At 36.3% G+C, this 11,858-nt stretch overlaps 1 protein-coding gene across 3 annotated transcripts; it reads left to right on the plus strand.

Moving 5' to 3' along the window:
* The first annotated feature begins 1,458 nt into the window (after window positions 1-1,458).
* LOC18428238 (ubiquinol-cytochrome C chaperone family protein) lies at window positions 1,459-11,605 on the plus strand. Of its 3 annotated transcripts, none has more exons than XR_016047953.1 (8): window positions 1,459-1,832; window positions 4,800-5,013; window positions 7,787-7,953; window positions 8,779-8,908; window positions 9,960-10,020; window positions 10,731-10,779; window positions 10,974-11,060; window positions 11,154-11,605. XR_016047953.1 is itself a non-coding variant. In XM_088856208.1 (8 exons), exons 3-7 carry the CDS (start codon window positions 8,218-8,220, stop codon window positions 11,051-11,053), a joined length of 351 nt encoding a protein of 116 aa, XP_088712334.1. In that variant the 5' UTR covers window positions 1,459-1,832; window positions 4,800-5,013; window positions 7,787-8,217; the 3' UTR covers window positions 11,054-11,060; window positions 11,154-11,605. The 3 variants fall into 3 exon arrangements, 2 of the variants coding, with proteins under 2 accessions (XP_088712334.1, XP_006837337.2); XM_088856208.1 differs by having other exon boundaries at window positions 7,787-8,253; window positions 8,779-8,903; XM_006837274.4 differs by having other exon boundaries at window positions 8,779-8,903.
* The last annotated feature ends 253 nt before the right edge of the window (window positions 11,606-11,858 follow it).

The following is an 11,858-nucleotide window of genomic DNA, read 5'->3' on the forward strand; positions in this document are numbered from 1 at the left end:
TTAAGAAATCCTTAACAAGTAAAAGTAAATTTGGGGATAAAGGGTCGCCTTGCCATATACCCTTTTACCCCTAAAAAATCATTTTGGAGAGCCATGATAAAGCATCGAAAAAGAGAGAGTTGAAGGCACATCTTATGTCTGGCCGAGTTCTTGTGCCACAAAGAGATAACTTCACTTGCCATCAAGATATTAACTATAATAAGTCTGCCCTTGAGAAAAGCCCCTTGTCTAGAGTCAATAAGAATATCAAAGATCTCCCTCAAGCAATCAGGGATGATTTTGCTAATGATCATATAGAAGACATTGCATAAGTCAATGGGTCTAAACTCCTTCATAATGCTGGGGAAATTGACTATAAGAATAACACAAATGAAAGTAATGTTTATCTGTTTTAGAAATCTACCTTATTGAAAAAGTATGTAGACCTCCAAAAAGATCTTTCTTGATCACCTCCCGACTAAAGTTATAGATTTCCACTGCAAAACCATCAAGACGTGGATCACTCTCACACTTCATACCCCAAATACAAGCTTTAATTTTCTCAAGAGAGACATCCTCTATAAGTTTCATTTGTTGGTTTGGGTTGAGCGTTGAAGATGGAAGAAAATGATCAATCAACTCAAGATCTATATTACTTTCTTGTGCAATCAAATCATCAGAAAAACTAACCATATGATCCTCAATTTGTTTTCTCAAAAGAAATAGAAATCCCATTTTGGTCTTTGAGTAAGGTAATTCGATCATTCCTCCTCCTAATAATGGTGGATAAATGAAAGAATTTTGTATTAGAATCTCCATCATTCAACCAGGTATGTGTTGATTTTTGCCTCAATATATTCTCTTCTTATAATAATAGTTGTTGTGGATTTTGAGTACATGCTTTCTCCTCGAGCATCAAATTTTCATTAACACGTTTACGACTTAGGCCATTTAATAGATAGCTTTAAAAAAAGATCGACTATTTTGTCCCCCACATGTTTGAAAGAGTTATCGTTCCATTCTCGAAGGTCCTAACAAAGCCGAACATGGGCGTATCCCTAGCCTTGCCATTCCATTAGTAAGAGATAATATCTAAGAGGCTTGTAAAGTAAAAAATACAGGTACAAAGAGTGAATAACAGTCGGAATCAATAATTTATAAGAAAATTTGAAGTTTCAAAAATAGTAAAAATTAAATAAATAATATAAATACATAAAATCTTGGAAATGAACATGATAATGTGATGCATGATCCACTATTTGCAAGACTCAAAATCACTGTTTCCTATCCCATGGTGGTCTAGATGATCAACTGGAGGGTTTTGAATAACCTTTTTTTTTTCAGAATTTTTCATCTTATATTTCTATAATATAAAGTTGACCCTTTATATAAAATCTTTTGTTTTATTTATGTATTTTTATTTTTGAAATTGATAATAGGAGGAACAATTTTTACAGAAGAATTACTGCCACAACGCCCATGCTTTAGCCTTGTGTTCCCGCGAATGCAACTCCACCTTCCCCCAGCTCTTATAAATATCCAGAAACTCACGCTCTATCTCTCTCTCATTAATCACTCTCTTATAAGAATCAGTAAGTAGTTTTGATAGAGAGAGAACCAGGAAGTACTGAAAGTCTTCCTCCTTTCCTGTCTTTCTCTCTCTAGAAATGCGACCGAGTTGGGGCAGGACTCTAACAGAGCTCTACAAGCTCGGATCAAAAAAGAAAATGGAGATGCCAAGATACTTATCTCCCATATTCAGCTGTAGCTATGCCAAGGTCGTTGCAGTTGCTGAAGAGAACCCTAACCCTAATCCCAGTCCAAATCCCCAAGTGAATTATGGCCAGTTGCAGGTATACAAGAGGCAATTATTTTGCTCCCAGTTTCTGTTTTTTTTTTTTTTGTGGTTATTCATGCAATGGATCAATGGATTACGTGTCGTGAATATGCAAATTGAATTTGGATTGGTCTTTTTTGGGTTATTTATCTGATTTTAATTTCGTTACTATAAGAATTGAACTAGTTTATCTTTGGTTTTCTCTTATTGGGGTATTGATACTGCACAATGTGAACTGTTTTTTTTAGTTTTTCTTTATTTTGATTCTTTGTTTTTCTGCAAAGTTTTTATATACAAATTGAACAGTTTCTTTGTGGTTCTTTGTTATGGTTGTTATTTGTTACCTTTAGATTTAATTTATCAAAAAAGCTAACTTTTAATTTTTACAAAATATCTATGATCTCACTGCTAATATGCAGTTTAGTTTGATTTGTTGAATTTTTCTAACACTGAGATGAAGTAAAATATTGTGATATAATATTGTGTTGATGTGGGAAATAGATACGGAGTTGCTTTGTCCTATGGTTTTTGAACTGGCTATTGACGGAGAAATTTGAGTTTCAGAAAATAGATCTTAGTAAATGGTTTCAATTGTTATAATTTAGAATGTGAATGGAAAGGTAAAGCTCATTGAGGAAAAACTATGATACTTTTATGTCCTCTTGAAAGCAATGGGATGTTAATATTGAATATGGATGTATCCTTTTGAGTGTTTTGGTAAAAAGCGTAAAAGAAAGTTGATATTAGTTTGTTATGCGTATCATTTATTCCACAACTGTCTGGTCCAATAAATTTCCATCTGTTATTTTCTTTCAAATTGTTTTGCTTTAATTCCAATTTTGGAGATACAGTGATTAAATAAACTTTCAACTTGGAATAATGGAGTTTTTAAAATTTCATATGGCTGTCAGTTAATTTCAATGTTGGATCTCATGGCTGCTCTGAAATACAAATTGTGCTGCTTTTCTTTCCAGCATTGTGCTGAAGCTGAACTATGGCATGACAATGTTTCATTGATCACAAACAGTTTCAGTGATGATGGTGTTGATGGTTTTTTTTTTGGCAGCGTTCTGTATGTCTTTCGAGGTTTAGGGCGGGAATTGATGTTTATAAATGGGGTTTGGATTATTGAGAGGTAAATGTCAAGGATTGTTTTTAATCTTAGGGGAATAGAGTTCTATTCTGCCCTTGTTGCAAGGGGGACCTCAACAATGAGGAGATTGGTATATTATGATAAAGAAAAGAAAAGGAGTTTGGAAAGTGGAATACTTTGCTAGCTTGATTACATAGGTTTGGTTTAAATCCCAAGGGTAAAGGTCCAGTAGGAGAGCTCAGCAATGTCAGAGTTTTGGGGTTCTCTCACAGATGTAAAGCAGGTGCATCATGGTGGATTGGTGGAAGAGGCTTATGGGATTAGTGAATCATTGGTGTTTCCTTTTATCATGCACTTAGATATCCTAACAAGATCTTTGGCTCCCTGTTCAGGAAAGGGGTGGCTAGAGGGGAGCTAACTATTAGGTTGACACTCAATTTTGGGTACATCTAGTTGGATTGATGGCTCTCGCCAAGTCTTGGATGAATAGACTATATTCATCTGCTTCTGAGCATGTCATCTTCTCTTCAGCATGACTAGCTAAAAAAAGAAAAATCTGCTCTTGAGCATGCATGAAATTTTGTAATGCTACTCCCCCCAACTCTCCGCGCACCCCCCTCCCCCAAAAAAAAAAGAAAAAAAAGGGAAAAAGAAAAAAGCCCATACCCTCCCACCCTACCCAAGTAGTTGCTATGCTGTTTCGCTTCCTCTTTCTCTACATATATTTCTGCACGTGCATGCACTTTCAAGCATCTACATATATGCTATTCCATTGTTTCATGTTAAGTGGGGATGAGAAAACCTCCATTTGATGGCTTACATCTCAATGAAATGGAGTCATTGATGGGTACTCTAGCCCCCCCCCCCCCCTGCCTTTTTTTGTACTCTAACACCATACAGCAATACAAAAGTTAACTTTCTCTCAAAAAAGAAGAAGAAATGGAGTCATTGATGATATTAATATGTTCTTCTTTGAGAAATCTTTGTGATTAATGAAGCACCAAGTCGTTTTCCATATACTTCTGTTAAGCATTAGCACTAACTTGGCATTATCTTCGTTGCACTTGTGGTCAAACTATAGTGTTCCATTTATTCTATGTTATGAAGAACTCTTGGTCATTTTCAAAATTTGATCAGTATCTATGTGACTGTTTCTTTGGCATCTCTAAGTTCATTTGTTTGTGGGTGCCATGTTCACTTTGCAATAAAAGAAAAGCAGCGAAGAAAAGGAAAATACAGTTTAATTTATGAGAGCCTTTAGGTGTGGCAAGACAAGAAGGGATAGAATTTGAAATGAATACATTCGAGAAAATTTAGGTGTGGCATAGATAGGCGATAAGATGAGAGAGAGTAGACTTAGGTGGGTATGTATGGTGCAGACCCAGTACAACACCTATTAGGAGGTGCAAGTTGGTTATAGTGAAAGGCTAAAAAAGGACAAGGGGTAGGGTAAAAAGGACATGGTTGGAAGTAGTGAGAAAAGATATAGGGATTTATGACCTCACTTAGGGTATGACCCTTAATAGAGCAGAATGGCGGACTAGGATTCGTGTAGTTGACCCCAATTAGTTGGGAAAAGGTTTTGACGATGATGATGAATTTATGAAACCTTTATTTAGCAATGGCAGCTTATAGTTACAAATTAGAAAAAAAAGAAGAAGAAGTCAAAAGCCATTTGTAATTTCCTATATTTCTGCTATTATTTGAAGATATCAATTTTGCCTTGTTAAAATTTCTCAGGTATAATTTGCTTGTGCATGCGTGACTTTATTTTTTCTTCTCTCTTGTACATCTTAGGGACATGGATTCTAATATTTATGCCAATGATTTTCAGTTTTTTTTGCTTATATCCTTCTTATGCTAAATCTTGGTTTCTGTTTATTATTGCAGGTCAATTTAAATAAAATGTTTTGGTCTAAGCCATGTTCACTGGCATTGGCTCTTGACTCACCTTTGAGAGTAGAAGAACCAAAATATGAGGGATTTAAGTATATAATGATGAAATTATTGCTGTTTTACAGTAAACAGAGCAGATCTATTAGAGGGGCAAATGTGCTCTACCGCCGGATCATTTCACAGGTGGACACTCCTGCCATCTATGATGGTTAGTTTGTTCTAAACTTCTATTATAGTACAATGGTGTAGATAGTGGCTTTCTTTTCTATTGTTTATGCTGCTTGGCTTATGTACGTCCTATCAACTTTGATTCCTGAACTTCAACCATCTTAATATTCAAAATGATGTCAGTGTATATTGTTGGTTATAATTTTTTGCAGTTTGCGCGGCTTGTAGTTTCCCCTGCAGTGACTGAAATTTCTCTTTAATATCTTTTTTTTTTCTTTCCATTTGGTGCCTTGTTAATGTGAAATAAGGTTTGTAGCATACTTGATGAAACTCAACTCGTGTGATGTTGCTTCTGGACTTCTTTAAACTCAAGATTTTCAAAGGTAAAAGTAAAAGGATTGTGTTCATTAACCTATGGAAAATTTTTACATCATCCCCCGGTACCATTGTAATATAATGATTGTGTTCATTAACTTAGATGGATGATCAAGTATGGAGGAGTTCAAAATATATATAGGGGAGTAATTTCATGAAAGGGTGTTCCATTGTAATATAATGAAACGACACCTTCAAACCCATGCTAGGGGCATTCTTTTGAGTCCGAATTTCAAACACTCTTTTCATCCGCCCTCTCCTACATCTTATTCCCTCTCTCCTCTCACCTTCTCTTTTTTCCCCTGCTCTCTCTCCCACCTCTTTTTTTCTTCTTCTCCCTTTCTTCGCTCTGACTTCCACTTTTATCTATGTTCCGTAATCCCTCTCTGTTTTCTCAGCTCTACCTCCATACGCTCTCCTGCTGCTATCCTCATCTCTCTCCATCTGCAAACCTCCATCTCTTATCTTTTTAGAGACCTGAGGGGTGTTATATGTCATTTGATTTGTTCTTGCTTTATTTGCACTCATTTGGGCACCTGGTATGTGGATGCCTATAACCACACTTTGTGGGTTTTTTAAAGAACATACTATACATCTAGGATTTAAAAAGTAATGAACTGTACCGGAACCGGCCGGTTCGGATCGGGAATCATCGGGGCCGGTCCAATCTTGCCTAGGTATCAGGAACTGGCATTCCCTCTGGTAACCTGCTGGATTTGGCCGGTTTTGTCAAAGAATTGTTCCCACTTTATTTTCTGCTTTTTTTTCCAACTTTTTTTAGTTCCCTATGTTTTTTGAAATATTTTTATTCGCCAGTTCACTAGGTGTGATCACCGATCCGGATCACTGATCGAAACTGTTTTTCTGAAAGTGCGATCCAGGTCACCAAACCATGTTTTTAAACCTTGCTATATGTTAATATACTGTAACCAGTTTTTCAAAAAAAACATACACTCTTTTCATCTCGATGAACATTATCAAAAAACAAAATTTTGAAAAAGTACCCCTGATTTTTTTTTTAACACAATGAATGCAGGCCGTCCATTTGAGGGGATGTTTAGATTTGGGGCTTGGCATAACTTTTTTGACCCTGAATATTTAGGTTGCCTTATCATCATCATATGAACCTATTCAAGAAATAAAAAATTGATTTTGAATTCGTAAATGCTAAATGTTTACTAAATGGATGGCAAGTATTCATTGTTGGAGTTAAACACATTTAGATCTTTTCTAGGGTGCAAATTTATTGATTTATCTTTATGAGGCTGCTACTTTTCGAAGGAGCAGTCTTATTATTACTATGAAACAGTTGCATGAAATCACTCCCCATACATGCATAAAGACATACATACATATAGATGGAGGAAAGCTACCAATAGCTTCAATAAGAAAGATCTACCTTCCAACCGTCTGATGGAGGAGTGTTTCAGTCAGTGACTTTTATTTTTCTACAAATCAGATTGGGTTGAATCTTTGAGTGTGTGCCTTTCATTTAGGTGCACCTGAAATCATAACAACATAATTAAAAATCAAATGACCAAAATGCCGGCAATGTTTCAGGTTTTTATGATCTTTTTATTTTTTTAAATTATTTTTTTCCTGGTGCACAAGGGTGAGAGGTACACATACCCAAGACTTCAGCTCTATCCTATCCATAAAACAAAAATTGAAATTCATGCAGTGTTCTGCATTCCCAAATGTTTGATGGAGATTGGATGGTTGGGAGGTAGACCTTGTACTGTACAAGTTAGTTCTGGAGCTATTGGTCGGTGGGCAGGGTGTGGGTGTGTGTTTGTGTTTGTGGGTTTGTTTGGGGGTGTGTGTGTGTGTGCTTGTGCGTGTGTGCATGTGTCAAAATTGTTCACTATGCAAATCTAAGATCATGTGCAAACTTTTAATGAAACAATCCTCCTAACTTGGTGCTGGGAAGAATAAGTGAATAGTATGGTCCAGGGTCCTGTACAACCATGCTATGTGCACCTTAAACTTATTTGGTCTTTGTTGTGCCTTTCAGGAATTGTAGTCAAAACAAACTAAACATCTGAATGTACTATTGTACTTTGTGATGAGTATTTCTTCTAATCATTTGTGATATTTTTCTTTGAACTTTAATCCTTTCTTTTTTCTTGCCAAGTGCATTTCATGACAACAGGGAAACCAAACGTACCCAAAATGGGGCCGGGGGTGCAGGCTGATGATTTTATTTTTTAGTCTCAAAAAGATTTAAATGCCATGTTATATGATGTGACAAATTATTTATCTTTCAGGTTGCTTGTGCTTGTGTTCAATAGTTTTTTCATCGTTATCCTAAACAGTTGTGTTGCTCTAACATAAGCACCTACATTTGATGTGTGATTAGAAATACTTTCCACTTATGATACTAATTACCTCATTATTATTTGTGGTTATCTAATTTTGTCTTTCTTTGTGATTCGCAGTATTTTATTTGGAAAAAACCTTTAGAACGACATTTACTCTACTTGTGTTGCATATGTGGCTTTGCTTGCGCCGATTGAAGGAAGACGGAAAAGATGGTGTTGAGTTTGGGCAATACTTGTATGAAATCTATAATCATGACTTGGAATTAAGAGTATCAAAAGCCGGGGTTTGTGACTTCTCTCTTATTGAGTTGCTTGTGTTTTATGGCTTAAAAGAACTATTTCGTTGCCCCTTACATAATTTCTCTAGAAGAAGTATTTCATGGCTGTTTTGTGGAAGGGTGTTTTATGAAAAGGCTAGAACTAGGCTGGAAATAGGGACCGGTATTTTTGTAAGGGGAAATTGTATTATGATCCCATGGCCTATGGAAGACCATTATCCATTGGGGATTTACTGTTTGAGGACATGATGCATAGAGATCAAGAAAGAGATGGGGAGCCCACATTGGGTTCATAGCCTGTTCTGGGTGGGTCTCGCTCTCCATCTCCGCCCATCATTTCATTTGTTGGTTATGACCTTTGTGGACTACGAATATTATAGTATACTCTCTGTACGGTACATATGATCTTAGTCCAGCATTTCTCATGTTCATTTATTGAACCATTTCCATCAAAACTTTCCTAGTTGCATGAGGAACTTAGTAAGTGAAGAACCTGATTGTGCATATGAGTTCTTTCGTGTGATATCCATGCCTGTTTAATCAGGAAAAGAAATATATTGAACTAAAAAAGGTGAGGCCTGGGATCAGTTTTTCCCCAAAGAAGTTACTTCACTTCACTGATAAATACCAAAAACAATATGTGAGAAAAATACCAAAAGCAAATTGTGATAGAGGCATTTCTTTGGACTTTTATGATATGAATTATACCATGTCAATTGGCCATGGGGTTTATTGCTGCTGTAGTAGAAGTTATGAGCGATTGGTTGTTTTATGTTAATCCAGGTTTTGTTAACCTTTTGATCTTTTCCTTCTCTGGAATTTGAATGGCAGGTCAATTTGCTACTGACAAAATGGATGAAGGACCTTGAGAAGATATTCTATGGTAATATAGTGGCATATGATGCTGCCATGCTAGCTGATGCAACCAAGGACAAACTTCCAAATGTGATTTGGCGGTAAGGTATCTTTGCTCGTTTAAAACACCAGATGGTTAATTTGAGCTATTTTGACCAAAATCTCTTTAAGTAGTGGCCCTTGGACTGAACTTTATAATGGACTTGTGGGATGACAATTAACTCATACAGGTTTTAGTAAGGGGAAGTATAAATTGTCTTAACTGTGGAAAGATAATAATCCATAGCATTATGACTAGCCATTGAAATGTTGGATGGTAATGAAGAGAGTGGGACCTGGCAGTACAAGACTAATCAGAATGGTTGATCTATGCTTCCTATTGGCCTGCTTTATTTCCTATATTATTCGTATGCTTGAAATGAGAAATCACATCAATGATAAATTACATTGTTTTAACTTCTCAAGCGTCGTTCATTTTCTTAATCATGGATGAAAATTGCAAGAACTTCATCATTGTTTAATAAGTTGCTTCGGATTTTCCTAAGAATGGCTCCTTCTTTTCAAGAACTCCCATTTTTTGCAATGAGCAACTCCTGTTGTTTTGTTTTTCTGTACGTGGCACTTCCTTTGCAAAAATTACTATAGAAAAAAAGAAAACTCCCTTGTGAAAATTGCAACTCCATTTGTTCCGACTGTTGCTTGAGTTTCTTGGATGCCTCCACATTTATGAGCTCTAGGACAATAACTGGCCTCTAACCACCATCCAGACTCATGGATTTGAGTAAATCTAGCAGAATCATTAATGCTTTTAATTCCACATGATTTATATTCTCAGTAATACTGTCTTCATGATAGAAACACACACACAAACACACACATACACACACACACACACACACACACACACACACACACATATATACATATATGCACCCTTTGATATTTAGAACCTATGATAATTATGAATTTATGTGCCTTACATATGCTTGCTATTACCTCTAAGAAAAGAAAAAAGCTTTTTTATTTTATTTTATTCTGTTTGATTATTGGAATGATTCTTTTTTCAGTTAGGGATGGATTTTTGTATTCTGAAGGCTAAACTTTTTATCATCATCCTTCTTTTTTCTAGTTGAAAAATTTTCACCTATGATTGACAGGAATGTCTTCTCGGATGATGGGTCTCAGATGCCAAATGATTCAGCAGCAAATGCAGCCCAGGTAATTCCATGCTCTTTGCATTAACTTAATGTAACATGTACTCGAAACAAATGTAAAAAATCCTAAAAAAAAATCCCTTTATTTATAGGGTAAAAAATTAACATCCTAATTGTAGCCAAGCTCAAAAAAAAAAAAAAGAACAAAAAGAAAAAGAAAAAAGAAAGGTAGCAAGGTTTGTAAGAATTGTATCATGTTTTAGAAATTGAATATTCATGAGGAATTGGAATGGCCCTCTTCCTTTATTTCATTGCTAACATTTTCTTGGGTGGGTTCCACTAAAGCCTTTATGTGTGTGTGTGTGTGTGTTGTGTTTGTGCATGCGTGAATGATGAATTGAAATCATGAGAGTTTGTGTGTTTTTTTTTTGGTGTGGGGGGGAAGGGGGGGGGGGGGGGCGCGTGGTGGTGTGGGTTTGTGTGCATGCGTGAATGTGTGCGTGAGTGGGTGAGTGAGAGATTGAGATGTATGATAATCTGTATCTGAGAGAGGGGGTGGTTAATTGCACAACTCTCTAGCTCGTCTTTCTTTAGATGTTACTTTATCTCCTTCAGAATCTTGTATATCGCTCCAACTGGATGGAGTTTTCTAATTTTCTTGGTCAATGCAACTGTTAAAGTGCCTTCATGGCATTGTACTTCTCTCTCAATCAATACAAAGTTAACACGCTCAAACTAAGAAAGTGCCTTCATGGTATCTTTATGTTTTGTTAGGCCATGGCGAGGTATGCTAGGAGGGAGTTGGCATGCTTATCATTAACAGGTAAATCACTGTTTTCTTATCAAAATATGCAAAAGAAACGATTAAACATATGCTATCATCTTATCTGTTGTTGAAACAGGTGTGTTGGATTACCTTCTCTTTTAATTATTTTTGTATCTTTGTTGTTTTAAGCTGTCATTCAATAAAAAGCAGTTTTTTCATTTACTCTGAAATGTGGGTTCTCATATCTGCAGACAAAGAAACACTATTTTCTGGCAACTTTATGTTTACTTCACTCAAAGGATCGCCAGACACATTAGAACCATCGGTATAATTTCTTGGTAAGGACTCAGATTATTTTTTCCCCCACAGAAAATAATAATTTCATGTAAAATTTCTGGGAATTCTCCAATTATCATTTTCCTGGATCTCAGGTAACCAGTCTTTAGAAGTACAGACTCGGGCTCGGAATCGCCAGGTACCTACAGATGACTCGGACTTCCTCTACTCTGTTGAGCCTTAATATAAAGTTCAAAGGATTTAAAGATTACTCATCTGGACCTGGCAGCCTGCAGACTCGGCCTAGTTCGAGCCTGAGTCAGGAACTTTTTTAAACTCTGCATGGAACAAAACATTTAGAAAACACCTACCATCTGCTGGGGAGATGGCATTTGATTGGAGCAGAGTTATTTATTGGAATTACCCATTTTTCTATTCATTTTCTTTTTTCTTTTGGATCCTACATCAACATGATTGAGTTTATTCTCCTCCAAGGGCCCTCTCTCTCTCTCAGGTGGTAAGGCCAGTTGAAGAACACCTACACCACAGTGTTTACAAACCTAACAATTATGAGTTAAATGACACAATGCATCATTGGCTTGTTTTATACTCGTGTGAATTCTTAATGTTCTAATAAATAATCGGTCTGATCGAGCCAGTTTTTATTGGATTGAACTGGGTAGAAATTGGTCCGGTCGAGCCAGTTCTATTGGACCAGGTCCTCCACTCCAGTTTTAAATGCATTGGGAGCTTCTCCACTTTAGTAGAACTCAGGGCCTTAGACCCAATAATGGAAGCTGAGTATTTGAAAGAATTTTGCTTGGTCATGTTCACATTTGTGCATGCATATGTGGTTGGGT

This window comes from Amborella trichopoda, chromosome 13 (genome assembly GCF_054954075.1).
Source record: "Amborella trichopoda isolate Santa Cruz 75 chromosome 13, AtrichopodaSantaCruz75HAP2 v2.0, whole genome shotgun sequence".
Taxonomy (NCBI): Eukaryota; Viridiplantae; Streptophyta; class Magnoliopsida; order Amborellales; family Amborellaceae; genus Amborella; species Amborella trichopoda.